The sequence below is a fragment of the Canis lupus genome, chromosome 8, assembly GCF_048164855.1.
Source record: "Canis lupus baileyi chromosome 8, mCanLup2.hap1, whole genome shotgun sequence".
In the NCBI taxonomy this organism is placed as follows: Eukaryota; Metazoa; Chordata; class Mammalia; order Carnivora; family Canidae; genus Canis; species Canis lupus.
Window position 1 is genome coordinate 75,815,401 of NC_132845.1, and position 22,196 is coordinate 75,837,596.

Sequence of the window (22,196 nt, forward strand, 5' to 3'; positions counted from 1 at the left end):
AGTACTATGAGGCAATAGAAGAGTCATAATAGAGTATCAAGGGTTCTGTTTTAATTATTTACCTGCTCTCTGCTCCCCTGGCTGTGAAGTATTTCAATGTAACACCCGGCTCACATGTGCGCAACTTGGCATAGTCCTGTGACATAGTACATAGAACTTAGTGTGAATTACCTGATGAATGAATGTATGACTGAATGAGTTCAAAGAGCTAAAACTAAGACACATAGGATTTACCTAAGGTAACAACTAATTAGTTACAATTTTGACTATTGCCTTTGTTTAAAGTTGGAGAACACTTGTAACAAATATATATATATTTAAATATTATATATAAATATTACATATTTAAATATATTATATTATATAAATATATATATATATTTTTTGACAGTACACACTAACAACTTTTGCCACTTGAATTCCAGGCCTAAGCAACAGGTAACTGTTGGGAGCCCTTACTTGACTTCTGGCCCAATCTCTGGCTGCTGTTTCCTGCAGATACATGAGCATGTAGTCTCACAGTGGGCTTCATGTCACACTATGCAGAGAAGATGCTCTCTAGGTACACCTGTTCTCTAGGGCCAAAAAAGCCCACAGCCAACCTCAGAACAATTACTTCTGTGTTCCATTGATACTTGGTTTTATGTGGCTCTTTGGTTCTCCCAGGCCCTATAAAATTGCAAACCTAATCAATGGCTTCAAATTAGAGCTGGCTAGAAGGAAGAATGCATTTTATTTGGGAAATGGTGGCTCCCCATGCACTTGTGATTAAAACAGGATGGAAGCTAATGTGATTCATCCAATTAACCTCAACAGCGTGTCATTCAAGCAAGGACCAGAGAGAAGACTCACTCCGTTATTCCAAATCCTTCATTAAATCAGTCTCATCTGCAGCCCACACTTGCCTGCCTTCCTTGTGATTCTGTGGGGCAGACAGTGTGATTATCTAATTTTAAAAAAAGAGCTAGCTCATTGCTTTTTTTTCTGGATGCCAAGAAGATTTAGAGCAATGACCTGGCTCAGGGATAATATTCTCATATAATTTTCAGATTCAGTGAAAAAGTGCTCATACAGATGTTCACATCCCTCCCAGAGAGAGCCTGACAGAGATGCACACATTTTTTCCTATTTTTTTAATTTAAATTCAATTGGCCAACATATAGTACATCATTAATTTTGGATCACATGATGTGATGAGCACTGGGTGTTAGACACAACTGATAAATTATTGAAAACCGCACATAATTTTTTAGAGCATCACCAAAGACACTGTCACTTACAGCCCCAAGGACACTTGATTTTTAAAAGTCACCAATGTTAGGACTACCTTTAATGAATCTGTAACCAGAAGCTTGCAGCCTAAGACAGGGAATTCAGAGGTTTTTTTTTTTTTTTTTTTTCAGCAGATAGAATTCACTCCTCACCTCAGAACCTACTTTTCTGGATACAGACTACATTTTCTTGGTGGAAGACATGACATTAAATGGCTTCAAAACTTTGAATATTTAATACATACAAAAGAATGTGTTTACGTTTCTGGCAAAGCTATGGAGCATAGTAGACCAAACACCTGTACACCAACACCCATGAAGCCATGATCCATCTGGAGAACCAGAATAAGACCAATACTCATGAATTTATCTATGGGGTCTTCATGGTCACACCAACTACATACTACCTCAAATGATATGTGAAGTTTATGTTTCTAATTCCTTGCTTTTAAATCGCTCTACCTTATTTTGTTTCTCTCTATATGCTGTTTCCTTTTTCCCTGTCTGCCTTTGTGATTCCTTGGATTTTCAGCAATTTGGCTATGATATATTTACCTTCAAATAATACCATGATACATTACATATAACAACCTGAAGACAGCATTCTCCCAACTGTTCTTGCATATCTTTTGTTCTATTGCCATCATACATTTAGCTTCACATGTGCTACAAACACAATACCTTAGAACTATATTTGCCTTAAAAGGTCAATTTTTAAAGTGATTAAATATTAAATTTATATTGCCCTGCATCAACTATTCCTGGAAATCTTCATTTCTTTATGTAAACCTGTATTTCTCTCACCCTCTTATTTGTTCTGCTTTAAGACTGTCCTTTGTCATTTTTTATAGTACAGGTCTGCTGATAATCAATCCTCAAGGCCCGTTTTGTCTGAAAAAGTCATAATTTTGCCCTTCATTTCAAAAACTATTTTCACAGGGGACAGAATTCTAGGTTGACACATTCTTTTCTATGAGCAATTGAAAGATGTCACTTTTTCTTTTTAGATCTACACAGTTGCTGATAAGAGGCCTGTTGTGATTCTAATACATTTTAAAACTACTTTTAAGTATTTATTTAATTTTAATTCCAATGTAGGTAACCTACAGTGGCATATTAATTTCAGGTGTACAATATCGTGATTCAGCACTTCCATACTATCTCAGTGCTCATGACAAGTGCGCTTCTTAACCCCCATCACCTAGTTCACCTATCTTCCCACCCGCCTCCCCTCTGGTATCCATCTATTTTCTTTTTAGTTAAGACTCTGCTTTTTGGTTCATCTCTCTCCCCCCCTCCTTTTTTTCTTTTGTTTCTTAAATTCCACAAGAGTGAAATCATATGATATTTGTCTTTCTCTGGCGTATTTTATTAGGCATAATACTTTCTAGACCCATCCATGTTGTTGCAAATGGCAAGATTTCATTCTTTTTTATGGCTGAATGATATCCCATTGTATCCATCTATACTACATCTACTTTATCCATTCATCTATCATGGGCACTTGGGCTGCTTCCATATCTTGGCTATTATAAATAACACTGCAATAACCATTGGGGTGCATATGTTTTTTTGAATTAGTGCTTTTATATTCCTTAGGTAAATCCCCATTTAGTAGAATTACTGGATCACATGGTAATTCTGTTTTTAATTTTTTGAGGAATCTCCATACCATTTTCCACAGTGACTGTACTAGTTTGCATTTCCACCAACAGTGCATGAGGGTTCCTTTTTCTCTACATCTTTGCCAACACTGTTGTTTCTCGTATTTTTTATTTTAGCCATTCTGACAGGTGTGAGGTGATATTTCATTGTGGTTTTCACCTGTATTTCCCTGATGACGAGTGATGTTGAACATCTTTTCATGTGTCTGTTGGCCATCTGTATGTCTGCCTTGGAGAAATGTCTGTTCATGTCTTCCACTCACTTTTTTATTTGGATTGTTTGTGATATTATATTGTGGGTTTCTTCAGTGTTGAGTTCTATAAGTTCTTTATACATTTTGGATCCTAGCCCTTTATCAAGTATGTCATTTGCAAATATCTTCTTCCATTCAGTAGTGTGATTCTTATATTTAGGTGATGTATTTAGGTGGATGTGTGTGTATGGGTGTTATTCTGTGTGCATTTTTCCTACGTGGGGTTTGGGCCAATAATCCATCTACTGTCTCTCAGCCCTGAAAGCACCCTCTAATATGTGTTCTGTGATAAACAGTGGAATTCTTTTGAGCATTTCTACTTTGGAGTGAGCACTGTGGAGGTCCATGGAGAAGGGCCTGGGAGTGCGTGCAAGCATATGTTCTCATGTTAGCCCACACTCAGAACGTAGAAATTTGTTAGAAATTTTTTTTTGAATTCTTCTTTCTCACTAATATGGTACCAGACCTTTCTTCCTCTGTGACCTCCCAGTGGTGACTCAGTGCTTGTGTCCCATCTGTCTTTGGAGGGGCCAGTCTTTCCATACATTTCAGAATACGTGGTTGCTCTGGGGCTTCAGCTCTCTGAGGGGTTCAAGAAAAATTGTAGCTTTCCCATATTTTTCAGTGGGAGCAAAACTCTTTCCTATTTCTCACATCCTAGGTAGAGGAGGAATTTCAACTTTATAATGCAAAATATTTCATTCTCTCCCTTTAATCTGCCTCTTAGGTCTTAGGTAAATCCTTGTATCTTTACTAATTTTTGTAAACTATTAATAATTTAGAGAAGTGTGCTAAAATGTCCTCCTATAATTGGCCAATTCCTGCTCATATCTTATCAATATTTTGCTTTATATATTTTGAAGCTATGATAATATGTGCGGAGAATTTTTAAAAATTCTATCTTGCTGGTTAAATATTTTATTATTAAATAATGTTTCTTTTTGTCCCAATAATGTTTTTCTTTCTCTTAAAGTCTAATTTATCTATTTTTTTATTAATACAGTCACCTCAGGTTTCTTTTGGTTAGTCTTTGAATGTTATTTTTTCTAACCCTTTATTCTGTTTTTCTATGTTCATATATTTTAGATTTTAGATGTATCACTTAAGTAGCATATAACTGATCTATTTAAAAAAAACGATCTGATACGCTCCTTTTGCATAACAATTATTGAAGATTTTAGAACTGGCTTATTATATTGTGATTAATCTTTCTGCCACTGAATACAATTTAGAAATTCAAACCTATAACTCCACACGGAACTATGTTATTACCTATTACTTCTCCACCTCTGAAATTGTTAATTAAAATAGTTCTTGGACTCCATTTTCTAACATCCTACAGCTCTTCCGTGCTACTCCCAATATATTGTCCTTTTGGTAACATCGAAACTTCTAGTCCCTTGGTTCTATATTCCCTCTGGCATGATCACTCCCAGATGAGATGGCTATAGTATCCTCCCTCTTCTCTTTACCTCCACTCACTCCACCTGTAATGCATCCTCCATCCTGTTGCCAGAGTAACCCAAGACTCAAATATAATCAGGTCACTGCCTTGCTTACTGTGCAAAAATAAAACTGAAATCACATTGATGAGCCTACAGTGCCCTGTGTTATCTGGACACTATCTATGTCTCTATTCTGGCTGTTTTACTGCTACATCATGTTATTTCCCCCTCCCCCCCCATCAGAAATCTCCTATGAACTCATTTTATTCTTTGAAATAGATTTATTGAGATGTAATTCACATGCCACGCAACTCACATAATTTAAAATATACAACTCAAGGATTTCAGTGTATTCACAAGGTTGTACAATCATATTAATTTTATAACTTTAGAATATATTCACCACCACAAGACGACACACTCCTCCTTTTAGCCATCACCTCTCAATCCCATCTGCACCCTCCCTGCCTTAGGCAACCACTGGTCTTCTTTCTGATTCTATGGATCTATTTTTGATGTTTCACATTAAAGGGATCATGCAATATGTAATCTTTTTCTGTCTGGCTTCTTTCACTTGTCAAGTTTCATTCATATTGTAGCATGGATTGGGATTTCATTTCTCTTTATTGCTCAATAATATCTGTTGTATGGATATACTACATTCTATATTGTTTATCCATTTATCCATTGGTGTATATTTGGATTGCTTCTAATTTTTGGCTGTTATGAATAATGGTGCTATGGCCACTCTTAAAATGTTTTTGTGTGGATGTGTGTTTTTATTCCTGTTGGATATTACTTAGGAGTGGAATTGCTGGGTAATATAGTCAAACTATGTTTACCTGTTTGGAGAACTGCCAGACTGTTCTCCAAGCTGGCAGCATGATTTGTATTCATGCGGCAATGTCTGTGAGTTCCAATTTCTCCCAGTCCTTGCCAGCACTCATTATTATCTATTTGTTTAAAATTGTTATCACAGCCATCCTAGTGAGCATGAAGCAGTCTCGTTGTGATTTTGACATGCATTTCCCTAATGACATGATGTTAAGCATTTTTTCATGTGATCAATGGCCTTTTATACATCTTTTTTTGGAAAACTGTCTTTTCAGATACCTGCCCCATTTTTCCATTGAGTTGTTTGTCTTTTTACTATAGAGTTGAAAGAGTTCTTTACATATTCTAGATACAAGTCCTTTATAAGCCATGACTTATTTCATTGTGAGGGCTGTCTTTTCACTTTCTTGATAGTGCCATCTTCTTAAATTTTCTTAAATGAAGTTTTTAATTTTAATGAAGTCCCATTATCTATCTTTTGTCACTGTGCTTTTGATGTCACATTGAAGAAGGCTTTACCTAACTCAAGATTATGAAGATTTGCTCTTCAGCTCCTTGAATTTCTTCTAAGCATTTTATATTTTCAGCTCTTATATTTAGATCTATGATCCCTTTTGAGGTCACCACTGTGTTTGGTATAATGAAGGAGTCCAACTGCATTCTTTGGCATGTGTATATCCTGTTGTCTCAGCTCCATACGCTTCTGTGCTTCTCATGTGCTGCTTCTTATGCCCCTAAACTCCTTCCCTTCTCTTCTCTGTTTTTATTTTTTATTATTTTTTATTTTTTTATTTATGATAGTCACACACACACACACACAGAGAGAGAGAGAGAGAGAGAGAGAGAGAGAGGCAGAGACATAGGCAGAGGGAGAAGCAGGCTCCATGCACCGGGAGCCCGATGTGGGATTCGATCCCAGGTCTCCAGGATCATGCCCTGGGCCAAAGGCAGGCGCTAAACCGCTGAGCCACCCAGGGATCCCCCTCTTCTCTGTTTTTAAAGTTCTTCCTTACATTCCAGACTGAACATAGTTTAAGCCAGAGACTTCTTTGACTTCTCAGTCTAATTTAGATGTCCCTTGCTGGTGCTTCTATAACACCATGCATTCTTCCTAGGTTAGTAAATATTCTCAGCTTTGTGTGCAAAGAGGCAAAAATCAAGAAAATTATGTAAGTACTTAACTAGCAAGGGAGAAAACAAATTACCAAAAATAAAATAAAATAACGAAATTAAAAATGTAACAATAGGGATGTCTGGGTGGCTCAGTGGCTGAGCAACTGCCTTTGGCTCAGGGAGTGATCCTGGGATCTGGGATCAAATCCTGAAGGGGCTCCCCACAGGAAGCCTGCTTCTCCCTCTGCCTATGTCTCTCTCTCTCTCTCTCTCGGTCTCTCATAAATAATAAATAAATAAATAAATAAATAAATAAATAAATAAATAAATTTGAAATGTAATAATAATAGAGAACATTTTTTGGTAACACAGACCTATGAATGAGAAAAATCAAACTCTATTTTGAGAGGAGATAACATCTTGCTTACTTGGGTTTCGAATTTAGTATTCTCTATCATTAAATTAATGACACATGTTTATCTGTGAAAATCATTATTAAAAAAAAAAAAAAAAGAAAATCATTATTAGCTTAGGGCCATACAAAAACAGGTGGTGTGCTAGATTTGGTGAATTGACCAGAATTCCTGGCTTTGTTAGAGGTTAAAAGTTTCAGCCCCTTTTTAGACCTGACATACCTGAGGGAAGAAGTGCAATCCCAGCTGTAATTGTGGATGGCTAGACAGGTATCCTCCTTGAGGAGGGTGATGAGGGGAGGTTTGCAGTGGCAGGTGGTATAGACCAGATTAATCAGAAGCCTTGCCAATGCTCTTCTGTTATGTCCTCCCGTATTACAGATTATAGTGCTTGGAGAGCTAAAACTTATTTTCCAGCTTGTCTTGCAGCCAGAGGTCTACTAACCTAATGTACTTACATAATCTGTTGATTTAGAAATGAGACAGATGCATGGGAAGAGGATAAGGGCATGAGGCATGCAAACTGCTGGTGTGAATTATGCACCTGGTGGATTAGGCTTCTGGGGCTAAAGGTTGTGGTCGCTTGATTCAGCAAATGGTTTCTTGAATCACCAGCTTCCCTGTCATGCCTAAGGCAGTAGGTTCTTTGGAGGCCTACGTCTATAGTGTGATAGAGGAAGTGGTTCTTGGAAGCTGAACTTTTTTTTTAAGATTTATTTATTTATTTATTTATGATAGACAGAGAGAGAGAGAGAGAGAGAGAGAGGGAGAGGCAGAGACACAAGCAGAGGGAGAAGCAGGCTCCATGCAGGGAGCCCCACATGGGACTCAATCCTGGGTCTCCAGGACCACACCCTGGGCCGAAGGTGGCTCTAAACCGCTGAGCCACCCAGGCTGTGCTCCTACTATTTGATTCAGTAATTCCACTTCTGGGAATATATTTCTCCCCAAATAAAAACAGTATGTTGAAGAGATATCTGCATTGCCATGTTCACAGCACCATTATTTACAATAGCCAAGACATGGAATCTATGTCCATCAGAGGATGAATGAATAGAGAAGTTCTATATCTAAGCAATGCAAAATCACTCAACCATTAAAAAAGAGAAGGAAATCCTGCCATTGTGACAATACTGATTGATCTTGAGGGCATTACACTAAGTGAAATAAGTCAGAGAAAGGCAAATATTGATGATTTCTGTCTTCAAATTTTTAAAAAAGATTTTATGTATGTATGTGTGTATGTATGTATGTATTTATTTATTTATTTATATTTATTTATTTCTAAAGCACGTGACTGGGGGAAGAGGCAGGGGAAGAAAGAGAGAGAAAACCTCAAACAGATTCCACACTGAGTGCAGAGCGTGACCATGGGGCTCGATCACACCTCCAAGATCATGACCTGATCCGAAATCAAGAGACGGACACTCAACTGACTGAGCCACTCAGGCGCCCCAAATATTGTATGATCTTAAGTGAGATTTCTTACTTGCATGTGGAATCAAACAAAACAAAATAAGACAAAACCAACCTCATAAAAACAGAGAGCAGATTTGTGGTTACCAGAAATAGGGGATAGGGAGAGTGGGTTTTGGAGGAATGTGGTCAAAAGGTTACAAAGTTCCAGTTACAAGAGGAATAAGTATTAGGGATTTTAATGTACAACATGATGGCTACAGTTGACACTGCTGTTAGTGTACTTAAAAGTTGTTAAGATAGTAAACACTAAAAACTGTTATCACAAGGAAAAAATGTTTCTTTTTTTGGTATCTATATGAGATGATGAATGATAACAAAGCTTATTGTGGTCATCATTTCACAATATATGTAAGTCAAATCATTAAGCTTACACTTTAAACTGATAGTGTTGTAGCCCAATTGTATCTCAATAAAACTGAAAAAAGTCTTAAATTAATGCACAACTTGGTTGCATAGGCATTTTTGAGTTTTTAATGTTCTCTAATTTATTCCTCTAGCTAAATATGTTACCTTATTTCCCAGTGAGAATGTAAGCTCCTTTATGAAAGAGGCTTTTTAAAGTAAAATATGCTATGTCACAGTGCTAGGCTCACAACAGTATTGACAGTTACTGGCCTTGGAGGAATCAAAGAGTGTCAACCCCAGGGCCAGGCAGGTCACGTACGTGGTGAAATGGGGCGGGTGAAGAGCGGTTGGGCTGACAGGACAGAGGAAATGTGTGCCTTGTTCAAAGGTAGCAGCTATGTTCAGCTTCACCAGGGTTACCAGGGGGAAACACAAGCCTGCCCTTTTCAGAACAGCTCATCTGAGGTTTTATGTAGAATGACCCCCTTTTAAAATGTTGTCAACCAATTCCAAAATCTTTAACTTGTATTTGCCAGACACAATAGGGCTATAGGATAGATCTGGCTGGTGGGTCAACAGTTTGCAACCTCTATCTCTAATGGTTCTCATGACATCTCCCTCAAAAGAAAGAATATATTCAGTGAGAACTGTGTTTGCATCTTATATCTGAGAAGATTCTGTTGACCAGAATAGATGGATACCCTGGGGAGTGTTGTCAGTACTCATCGGATACATGAAGCTGGGGTCCCCAGTGTGGATGTTGTTGTCTCTTGGTCTGTAGGGGCAAAGGCTTCCCAGACAAGGGAATGGTGGGGAATCTTCTGGAGAACAACCCAGCAGGGAGCTGCTAGTGGGCTAGATTTGCATCTACCTGGCAAAGGAATCGTTTCAGCTATTCCTAGATGGGAGAGGACTGTAATGAAGAAAAGAGAGTGGGGTACAGAATAGAAATGACTCATAAGAGTGAAAGAGAGACAAGGTAGTCATGTCCCTAGTGAGGAATGGGGAGGCCTGTCTGCCAGGAGCAAGGCTGTCTGGAGAATGAATCAGCAGCTGTCGAGGAATGAATGAAGACATACCCCTCCCATCACAGCACAAGGCCACTGCTTTTTCCTTCTTACTCCTTTAGCTGTGAGTGAAGTGAACCTAGCCATATGCCCAGTGATAATGAACATTTGGGGGCACTCAGCCACAAAATGCAGACTACAAAGTTACATGTATCTGCTATTGCTTCTGCTCTTCACAGAACATGTTCCTATAACCTAATTTTGACAATGCAGGCAAGTGGGGAGTGTTGACTTGTCAGCGTAGTAGAGACTCCCAGGTGTGCTGGGTGAAGTTGGGCAGAGGACTGGGATGTTCTTAAAATAATACCCTGGAAGTTCTTCTCTGCATGACCAGAAACCATGCCAGGCCTCTAATGGCATAGCCTGCTGAGTTAGAAAAAGGCTTCCAAAAACCACAGTTTTAATCTAACAATAAACAGTATCCAGGGCCTCTTAGCACGGCTGCATAAATCTGACTGCTTAAAAATAGATGTGCACAGAGCTTTGCTTCACTCCCCTGGCACTGAACGCCAAGCCAGAAGGGCCAGGGATACTACTTTTGAGTCCTCTGGGTCTTCAGGAAGTTCTAGTAGGAGGGTCAACATGGATTTTTGACTTCAGAGCAGTGGACTTTCCACGTCAGATATGGGCTGTGACAAAGACTCAGCGTGGATGTCCGGGTCTGGTTTGCCAAGCTGCTCTTGTTCCCAAGGTATTCTGCTCCTGTCATCCACTTGACAGCATCTCCCAATTTTGTTCCCCAATCCCCAAATCTACTAGACAGCTCTTTAAATATTTGAAGGCTGTACCCATGTCTTCCTATCTGCTCTTCTTCAGGAAAAAAAAAAAAAAAATCCAGGTCCCATTAACCTCTACTCAAGTGAGACAGAGCCTATACTTCCATCAATCTGGTTGTCCTTTTTCAGAATAACACTTGTTTTATCCAGGTTTGTATTTATTCAACATAGACTTATGTAGTCAGAGGAGGTTTGATATCTTAGGCAACATCTGCGTTGCACAATAAGAAATAGTTAAGCAGACAGAAAGTGGGTAACGTTCCCAAGAAATAACATCAGAGAGTATCACAGGGGTCAGGGTGGCATTTTCTCCTGGTGCTGCAAGCCAAACAGGCTTCCTCCTTACCCTCCACCAGGAATACTGGAACTTCATTCTATGTCCACAATTTCCAGAGAAAGAGATAAGTAGTTGTTTCTATGCTGCTGAGAAAGACACAGCATAATAAGGACTGGAATAGTTGTTGCTTGTTCAGTGCTATATCCCTAGCGTCTAGAGCCACGAAGGTGCTCAATAAATACTTGGTAAATGAATGCAATGAGGTCAGAGACAGAAAGGGCAGAAATCAGGGCAAGATCTCATTTATTTATGCTTCCAAGAGCTTCCTGTTGGGGGGTATGACAGTCATCGTGTGTGTGTGTGTGTGTGTGTGTGTGTGTGTGTGTGTGTGTGTCTAGGAAAGGTGGACAGAGGAGAATGTGAGGAAGAGGAACATCTCAGGATGAGCTGGCACACAGATCCATCAAGAATTGAGGGAGGCCTGGTGGTATCCCATCAGGAAGGCACAAGGCATACAGGAGCAAGAGAGAGCCAAATTTTGCAGTTGATCCATGCTTTTGGGATGAACGAATAATTGAAGGATTAAACCTAATGTGGAAGGCTGGAAGGAAATAAAAAATACAAAAGAAAGAAAAAAATTTTCTGTAAAATTCTTTTTTTTTTAAAGATTGCTTTGTTTATATGAGAGAGAAAGAGAGAGAAAAAGGATGAGTGAGGGAGGGGCAGAGGGAGACGGAGAGAATCTCAAGCAAAACTTCACTGAGCATGGAGCCTGACATGGGGCTTGATCTCATGACCCTGAGAGATCATGACCTGAGCTGAAATCAAGAGTCAGACAAGTGCCTGAGCCACCCAGGTGGCCTAGCGAAGTTCTAATAAAAGAAGAGGACTGAGTAAAGGAAGGTATAAATGTTAAGCTCCTTGCTAACACAAATGACAGACAAGGGTGCATCATGTCAGGGATTAATAAAATTAGGTAATATCTTTTGTGATACTAGATATTTATTCTGTGTTTGCAGTGGGCCAGATGTGGTACAAGGTGCTGGCAATATAGTAATGACCACAGGTTTACAAATGGTAATTATATGACAGTCATGACTTCCCGTCTTATACATAAGGAAAATAGGCAGGAGCAGGAAGGAACTTGCCAAGTCACATCTCTTAGAAGTGATGGAGCTGGGATGGGGGTTGACATCCAGTTGTCTGGATCCACAGTCCAGGATCTCACTCTGTGTGCTACATACTCTAGAAAACAATACACTGAGATCTAAGGGTGGGATTCCGATTGCTGCAAAGGTGGAAATCCAGCTGCTAAGGTTGGCTTGCCTCCTGAACCTATCCTGGAGCAAGGATGGCACTGGCATTACACTGCTATTACTACTACTACTACTGCTACTACCACTACTACTACTACTACTACTACTACTACTACTACTGCTGCTGCTGCTGTTATTACTACTGCTTCTTTCTTTTCTGAGTATAGCTGACACACAATGTTACTCTAGTTTCAGGTGTACAACCTAGAGATCCAACAAGTTTACATATACACTGTGCTATGTTCACCACTAGTGTAGCTCCCATCTGTCCTGATACATCACTATGACAATATCATTGGCTCTTACTCCTTACTCAGTGTCTTTTATTCTTGTGACTTATTCACTCCATAACTGCAGTCTCCCACTGCATCATACTTCATAAGGGCAACACTGGATTTAAATGCTGTCATTTAAATGATAAACACTGGATTTAAATGTTTTAAATCCTTTCACCCAGCAAATCCACCCCAACAAATATATCTCCCAGTTATGTCTGTACATACATAATTGTCAAAACTACAAGGCTGTTTCAAAGGGTTTGTAATAGCAAAATCCTGGAAACTATTTTTATGACCATTAATAGATGAATGGTAATGGGATACAAGGGTTATCTAGAGAAAAAATATTGAATCCCATCTCATAGCATATGCTAGCATCAATTCCAAATGGATGCATATTTAAATATAAAAATATACATAAAAGTACTAGAAAAACATAGAGTGGGGATAGATTTCCTAACTATGATATAAAATCCCAAAGTCATGAAAGAAATTTACAAATTTGATTACATAAGAATTTTTAATAGGAACTTTCACTGTGTACTTAAAAAGACAAAAGGCATACCAAAGGAAATTGTGACTTAAATTACATAAAAACCACTAATTTGGGGCACCAGGGTCACTCAGATGACTGATAGCTGCCTTCAGCGCAGGTCATGACCTCAGGGTCCTGGGATTGAGCCCCACATCGGGCTCCCTTCTCAGTAGGGAGTCTGCTTCTCCCACTCCTTCTGTTTTTCCCCCTGCTTGTGCTCTCTTTCTCTCTCTCTAATGAATAAACAAATCTTTTTTTTAAAAAAAAAAAACACTTTGTTTCAAAAAGCTTTTGGGGTTTTTTAAAGATTTTATTTATTTATTCAGGAGAGACATAGAGAGAGGCAGAGACACAGGCAGAAGGAGAAGCAGGCTCCATTCAGGGAGCCCGATGTGGGGTCTTGATCCCAGGACCCTGGGATCACTACCTGAGCCAAAGGCAGATGCTCAACTACTGAGCCATCCAGGTGCCCTAACAACAAAAAAATCTTTAAAAAACCCCACTAACTTATTTATTATATTAAAAGTTCCTACAAATCCAGAAGACCAAAGACCAATAGAAAGAGAGAAACTCACAGTTCACAGAACAAGAAATACAAATGCTTTTTAAATATATGGATTCCACATAATCATTCTATTGTGGTTTCTTTTTAACTTATTTTGGAGTGTATTGAAGATATTTAATTGCTCTTTCAGCTATTGTTTTCTAGCTTAATTCCAGTGATCAAAGACATATGTCACTATTTCACTTTTGAAAATTGTTGAGATTTGTTTTAAGCTCCCCTACATGGTCTATATTGGTGAATGTTCCATATGCACTTGAAAGCAGTATATGATGTGCGGTTGTTGGATGGATGTTTTTCATTATCAATTAAGACATATTTGTTATTCATGATGCTCAAAACTCCTACGTCCTCACCGATTAACTGTCTGCTTGTTCTAGCAGTTATTAAAAAAAGTATATGGAGGTTGAGAAATATCACTGTGGATTTGTCTGTTTCTCCTTTTAGTTGAGCCTGTTTTTATTTTATAAATTTTGAAACAATGCTATTAGGTGCACAGAAATTTAGGATTGCCACATATTCCTGCTGAACTGACCTTTTTATCTCTAGTAATGCTTCTTGTCTTAAAGTCCACTCTGATATTGATATAACCATGCCGCTTTTGTTTTAGCTTATGTTTGCTGGGTACAGATTTTTTGCCTTTACATTTACAATGTTTCTGTATCTTTATATTCAGTGTGTTCTCATGTAAGCTACATGCTCTTGGATTTTTCAGTTTGAAAAATCTGCCTTTTATTAGAATATTCAGTCCATTGAAAGCTAATGTCATTACTGATATATTTGGGCTTAAATATAGTGTGTTAATTGCATCCTTGAGCTATAAAGTGTGACCTTGAATTAACATACTCAGCACTTTTGAGAAAATGTAAGGACCCTAAAACACTATAATCCAATCTACTTCCTTTCCTTTTTGTACTATTGTTATCATGCTTTTAATTATACATATTTATAACTCCACATATATTATTTGATCAGTAGTTCAAAACACTCAATGTTCATTAGTGTTACCCAAATATCTACCACATTTTTATCTTTTCTAGTCCTTTTCATTCTTTCTTGAATCCTCACATTTCCATCTGGGATCCTTCTGCCTGAAGAATTCTCCCTAGCAGTTCTGTTTAGTTCAGATCTGTTGGCAAACACATTCTCCCCATTTTTGTGTGTCTGTAAATGTCTTTATTTCAATTTCATTTCTGAAGGATATTTTTTATGGGTGTAGATTTTTACAATAGTGGTTTTTTCTTTTAGCATTTTATGGATTCCATTTATTATTTTCTGACTTTTATCATTTCTATGGTAAAGTCGTCTGTCAGTGGTGTCACTTCTTAGGAGAGAATGTCTTTTTCTCTGCTTTTAAGATGTTGTGTCTTTATTTTTCATGAGTTTTACTGTAACGTTTGTGATAGTTTTTGAATTTATCTTGATCAAGTATCATAGAGCTTCTAAGAAAAAAGGAGTACATGAATTTTACCTTAAGGCATTGGCCAGTTCCTAAGCTGTAAAATTCACAAGTGGCTTGATATTCTTTTCATCATTTTCAGAAAATCTTCAGTTGATAGTTCTTCAGATATTGCTTCTGTCCAGTCCTTTCTCAATTCTCCTTTGGATACTTCAATTACACATAAGTTATGGACTTTTTAATTACATCTTTCTATATGTATTATCATTTTTCTTTTGCTTTAATCTGGATATTTTCTCTCGTTTGTCTTCCAGTTCATTTAATCTATGGTCTGCTGTGTCTGGTTTGCTATTAAATCTAGTGAGTTATTAATTTCAGTGAATATGTTTCTCATTTCCAGAATTTAATTTGGACATTTCTTTAAAAACAAACAAAAACAATGATTCTAGACCTCTGGTAAGTTTTTGTATATTTTTGTCTATTTCCTTGAATAAATTAATCATAGTTTTCTTGAAGCCGTGTTTGATAACTCAGATATAGTTGACTTTTGGGTCTGTTTCCATCATTTATATTTTCTACTGATTTGGGTCATATGGCCCCATCTCTTGGCATGTCTGGTTATTCTTTTTTTTTAGATTTTATTTATTTATTCATCAGAGACACAGAGAGAGGCAGAGACACAGGCAGAGGGAGAAGCAGGCTCCATGCAGGCAGCCCAATGTGGGACTCAATTCCAGGACCCCGGGATCACGCCCTGAGCCGAAGGCCGATGCTCAACCACTGAGCCACCCAGGCATCCGGTGTCTAGAAATTCTTGATTCATGGAGGATTCAATTTCATTCTGTCAGTATACAGAGCACAGACTAATGTCTTAAGCTCCTTAAGATGAGTTTCGTGCTTTTCTCCAGTTTTTCCTTACTTCTAGGTCAGATCCCTTTAAGGGTCTATTTGGAGGCCTGGGATGCTCACCAGGGCTGCTTCTTCTTTGCAGACCCTGAACTCCTATTTTTTCTCTCTCCAGAACTATGAGACTGACAAAATCTCTGATTAACATTTATCCCCTTAGAACTTAGAAAGGAAGATTCTTAAGCTTGAATATTTGCAACTTACAAGTTGGCAAATACCCTGACAGCAAATATCATGCAGTCCCTCATTTCCAACTTTGTATCCTTATTCCTGTGGGAACACCACAAGCTCAAAGCCATTGCTTTCCATTCTACCTTTAAAGTGTTATAGAAAATTCCCTAGAGGTAAAATGCTATGGCAAATGACAGTGCCCCACCCTCCTTTTCTGAGTTTCTGGACCCTCAAAGCTTCAGTTTCCTTGGTTACTTTCCAATGTCTTCAAACATCTGATTTTTTTTCCTCTTTATTTAGCTTGTACAGTTCTTCATGAAAGAAGTTTTATCCAAAATGGATGTGTTTGATTGTTTATTTATTTTGGTGCCGCTTAGGTTTTAATAGGATGTTTCCTCTTCATTTGTTTTTTTCAAAATATCAGTTATTTTAATATTAGAAGTGTATACAGGTACAAAATACACAGTACATAGAAATAATTTTCTTGACTAGTCTATATTGGCTGATAAAAATACACTGAAGGGGTTGAATAAATGGAAGCCATGATCTCTCCCTCCACAGGGTAAACAAGTTACTCATTTTGAATAAGAGATATTTTTGGTAAGTGATTTTACACAAAAATCACTCCATTATTTTCCAGAAGGGGATGCCTAGAGGAGTTATTTTGAAAACAAAACTCCAAATTCACATCATAGAAGAAAAATGTCAGTGGATATAATTGAACCCATATTAGAAATTTATTTAACAAAGGACACCACAAAGCTAACTGAAGGGTGGAAGACAGAGAGCTAATACTTGCAAACTCTAAGACTGACCAACAGCTGGTATTAAGACACAACGAGATAGGAGACCCAGAATAGAAAATGGGCAAAACACTGTGAAAAACCAATTCACAGAAATGTAAACCACACCACAAGCTTATGAAGAGATGTTCAATTTCATGACATGAAAATCAAAACAACAATGTTATACCACTTTATAATAATCAAAATAGTAGAAATTGAAAAGTCAGATAAGTCTTTATGAGAATTGGAGGAAGAAAGAATCCTTTACCCTGCCAGTGAGGGAGTTGGCCTCACCATACCAGAAATTAATCTTCTAGGCTGTATGTACTTTATAGCTCAGCAATCCTGTTCCAAATGACATATTCTAAGGAAATTCACACGGGTCTATATAAGGATAAGTATGACGATGTTTACATGAACAATAATGGGGATTACAAACTGGGAGAAATTGTGTGTGTCCATCACTAAGAAAATTAGAGTTAACTGGAATGGATGTGTATGATTGAATGCTACATGGCAATCAATGATCTAGGGGTACATTTAGCAATTGTTTAAATCTAAAAACCTAACATAGGATGAAAAAAAGTAAGGTATAGACAGAAATTTATAATACCATGATAAGATTCAAATCTACTTTTAAAACATAAATATGGGGGAATCCCTGGGTGGCTCAGCGGTTTAGCGCCTGCCTTTGGCCCAGGGTGTGATCCTGGAGTCCCGGGATCGAGTCCCGCATCGGGCTCCCTGCATGGAGCCTGCTTCTCCCTCTGCCTGTGTCTCTGCCTCTCTCTCTCTCTCTCTCTCTCTCTCTCTCTCATGAATAAATAAATAAAATCTTAAAAAAATAAAACAACACTCTAAATTTTTATATATATGGTAGATATATAGTCCTGCAGAGTGTATACAGACCAGGCTTTCTACATAGGTTACCTGTGTGAGTCCTTTATCTGCCATCAAGTGGGGATCTTGGGAAAGTCACTGAATGTTGTCTGTTCCTCATATGTTAAGTGGGAACAATGAAAGAACTCATCTCATAGTATGGTTGGTAAGATTAAAAATGATCAAGTATAAAAAAGTGCTTAGAACAACAGGACCTTAGTAAATCCAATTAGAGTTGGCAATAATTATTATTTTCAAAGGCACTGATTAAAACTTCCAGAGTAGGGATCCCTGGGTGGTGCAGCAGTTAGCGTCCGCCTTCAGCCCAGGGCGTGATCCTGGAGACCCGGGATCGAGTCCCACATTGGGCTCCCTGCATGGAGACTGCGTCTCCCTCTGCCTGTGTCTCTGCCTCTCTCTGTGTGTCTCTCATGAATAAATAAATAAAATCTTAAAAAAAAAAAAAAAAAAACTTCCAGAGTAGGGAGGGCACCTGGGTGTCTCAGTTGCTTAAGCATCTGCCTCAAGCTCCGGTCACAATCCCAAGGTCCTGGGATCAAGCCCTCCATCGGGCTCTCTGTTCAGTGGGAAGTCTTCTGTCCCTCTGCCCTGCTTGTGCTCCCACTGTATCTCTTAAATAAATAAATAAAAATCTTTAAAAATATAAAAAATAAAACTTCCAGAGTAGGTATATATAGTTAGTATGAAAATGGGGGAATGAGGATGCAGATGAAAACATAATCAAATAAGTAATGATGGTTTGGGCAACCCCTTCTTCCCAGGACACATACACATTACTGAATTAGGACTTTTTCATGAGCTAGTGGTCATGGTATGCCCTGAACTGATAAGAATAATCAACTCAACTTTCTGAGCCTGAGACTCCCAAACCTGAAAAAGTTAAACTCAAAATAAACACACCAAAGCTCTGGGCATGGACCTAATAATTCCTTAGTAGTTAGCTTATACTGCCTTCCTCCTAGGAGGAGCTCAGTGGCCTAAACTAGTATCTCACTTACACAACATGTCTGTCATGTTGAACAAGCCTGCTGAATAAATTCATGTAATAATTTACCTATTGTGTCTGATTAAATTATTCCTTTTTTTATTAATAAATTCACTTTTTATTGGTGTTCAATTTACCAACATACAGAATAACACTCAGTGCTCATCCTGTCAAGTGCCCCCCTCAGTGCCTGTCACCCACTCACCCCCACCCTCCTCCCCTTCCACCACCCCTAGTTCGTTTCCCAGAGTTAGGAGTCTTTATCTTCTGTCTCCCTTTCTGATACTTCCCACACATTTCTTCTCCCTTCCCTTATATTCCCTTTCAATTATTTATATTCCCCACATGAATGAGAACATACAATGTTTGTCCTTCTCTGATTGACTTACTTCACTCAGCATAATACCCTCCAGGTCCATCCACGTTGAAGCAAATGGTGGGTATTTGTCGTTTCTAATGGCTGAGGAATATTCCATTGTATACATGAACCACATCTTCTTTATCCATTCATCTTTCGATGGACACTGAAGCTCCTTCCACAGTTTGGCTATTGTGGCCATTGCTGCTATAAACATCAGGGTGCAGGTGTCCCGGCGTTTCATTGCATCTGAATCTTTGGGGTAAATCCCCAACAGTGCAATTGCTGGGTCGTAGGGCAGGTATATTTTTAACTCTTTGAGGAACCTCCACACAGTTTTCCAGAGTGGCTGCACCAGTTCACATTCCCACCAACAGTATAAGAGGGTTCCCTTTTCTCCACATCCTCTCCAACATTTGTGGTTTCCTGCCTTGTTAATTTTCCCCATTCTCACTGGTGTGAGGTGGTATCTCACTGTGGTTTGGATTCGTATTTCCCTGATGGCAAGTGATGCAGAGCATTTTCTCATGTGCATGTTGGCCATGTCTATGTCTTCCTCTGTGAGATTTCTCTTCATGTCTTTTGCCCATTTCATGATTGGATTGTTTGTTTCTTTGGTGTTGAGTTTAATAAGTTCTTTATAGATCTTGGAAACTAGCCCTTTATCTGATAGGTCATTTGCAAATATCTTCTCCTATTATGTAGGTTGTCTTTTCGTTTTGTTGACTGTATCCTTTGCTGTGCAAAAGCTTCTTATCTTGATGAAGTCCCAATAGTTCATTTTTGCTTTTGTTTCTTTTGCCTTCGTGGATGTATCTTGCAAGAAGTTACTGTGCTTGAGTTCAAAAAGGGTGTTGCCTGTGTTCTCCTGTAGGATTTTGCTGGAATCTTGTCTCACATTTAGATCTTTCATCCATTTTGAGTTTATCTTTGTGTATGGTGCAAGGGAGTGGTCTAGTTTCATTCTTCTGCATGTGGATGTCCAATTTCCCAGCACCATCTATTGAAGAGACTGTCTTTCTTCCAGTGGATAGTCTTTCCTCCTTTATCGAATATTAGTTGACCATAAAGTTCAGGGTCCACTTCTGGGTTCTCTATTCTGTTCCATTGATCTATGTGTCTGTTTTTGTGCCAGTACCACACTGTCTTGATGACCACAGCTTTGTAGTACAACCTGAAATCTGGCACTGTGATGCCCCCAGATATGGTTTTCTTTTTTAAAATTCCCCTGGTTATTCGGGGTCTTTTCTGATTCCACACAAATCTTAAAATAATTTGTTCCTAGTAGGATTTATCCCCAGAACACAATGTGATTCATCATATCAGCAAGAGAAAAATCAAGAACCATACGATCCTCTCATTAGATGCAGATAAAGCATTTGACAAAATACAGCATCCATTCCTGATCAAAACTCTTCAGAGTGTAGGGATAGAGGGAACATTCCTCGACATCTTAAAAGCCATCTACGAAAAGCCCACAGCAAATATCATTCTCAATGGGGCAGCACTGGGAGCCTTTCCCCGAAGATCAGGAACAAGACAGGGATGTCCACTCTCACCACTGCTATTCAACATAGTACTGGAAGTCCTAGCCTCAGCAATCAGACAACTAAAAGCAATAAAGGCATTCAAATTGGCAAAAAAGAAGTCAAACTCTCCCTCTTCGCCGATGACATGATACTCTACATAGAAAACCCAAAAGCCCCCACCCCAAGATTGCTAGAACTCATACAGCAATTTGGTAGCGTGGCAGGATACAATATCAATGCCCAGAAGTCAGTGGCATTTCTATACACTAACAGTGAGACTGAAGAAAGAGAAATTAAGGAGTCAATCCCATTTACAATTGCACCCAAAAGCATAAGATACCTAGGAATAAACCTAACCAAAGAGGTAAAGGATCTATACCCTAAAAACTACAGAACACTTCTGAAAGAAATTGAGGAAGACACAAAGAGATGGAAAAATATTCCATGCTCATGGATTGGCAGAATTAATATTGTGAAAATGTCAATTAATATTGTGAAAATGGGGATCCCTGGGTGGCGCAGCGGTTTGGCGCCTGCCTTTGGCCCAGGGCGCGATCCTGGAGACGCGGGATCGAATCCCACGTCGGGCTCCCGGTGCATGGAGCCTGCTTCTCCCTCTGCCTGTGTCTCTTCCTCTCTCTCTCTCTCTCTGTGACTATCATAAATAAATAAAAAAAAAATTAAAAAAAAATATTGTGAAAATGCCTTTTTAAAAGATTTTATGTATTTATTTTAGAAAGAGCGAGAGAGAGTGAGTGGGAAGGGTTAGAAGAAGGATAAAACCTCAAGCAGACTCCACACTGAGCTCAAAGCCTGATACAGGGTCCCATGCTGCGACCCTGAGATCATGGCCTGAGCCTCAACCAAGAATTGGATGCTTAACCGACTGAGACACCCAGGCACTCCTAAGTTATTTTTATAACAACTAATTTCTGCTTAGTTATTAATTACTAATTACGAGTCAATTACTGAAAATGTCCTGAGTTAACAATCTGTCATGTTTACAAACACTTGCTACCCTCCCTCTGCTATCTGATCTCTGTTGATGAAGATACTAGGTGCCAATTTAGTACCTGCCTCCCAGCATCCTTGGACATGAGGGGAGGGAAGAAAACCCACATTAGTGGCTTCTCTTTGAAGTGACCACACTGAAAGCTAACGAAGTGAACATGACACACTTAAGTACTGAGACAAGACTGAACACTGTATGAAAACAAGTGCAGAGCAGAAGTGCACCAGGAGTTCAGATGAGGCCACAGGATGAAGCTTCTGGGTGGCACCTAAAGGACCTCTCCACTCAGTGGGATTCTGCTGAGGACAGGTAAGGGGTAAAGGCTGCTTTGCGGGTTACCCCTGGCAGAGGCCTGAGTGCTGGCTCTGTAGATCAGCTAGGCAGTTCGGGTCCCAAAGCATTTCTGGAAATAGTAGACCTCAGGGAAACGGCAGGCTCTGGGTTTATTTTCTTTTAATTAGCTGCATAACATTACAAGGAAAAAGTCTCTCCAAGAGAGGGAAGTCAGGATATCTTCACACA

General features: G+C 38.8%; 1 protein-coding gene across 14 annotated transcripts in view; it reads right to left on the reverse strand.

The window, feature by feature from the left end:
• Nucleotides 1–22,196, reverse strand: part of CALN1 (calneuron 1) — a 529,301-nt gene that overhangs the window by 113,207 nt on the left and 393,898 nt on the right. For 2 of the 14 annotated variants that reach the window (XM_072837577.1, XM_072837565.1), the window contains exon 6: nucleotides 63–136. The exons of the other annotated variants lie outside the window; for them this stretch is intronic. In XM_072837577.1, coding sequence (XP_072693678.1) covers nucleotides 63–136 — 74 coding nt within the window. The remainder of the gene's footprint in view (nucleotides 1–62; nucleotides 137–22,196) is intronic. 14 annotated transcript variants of the gene reach the window in all.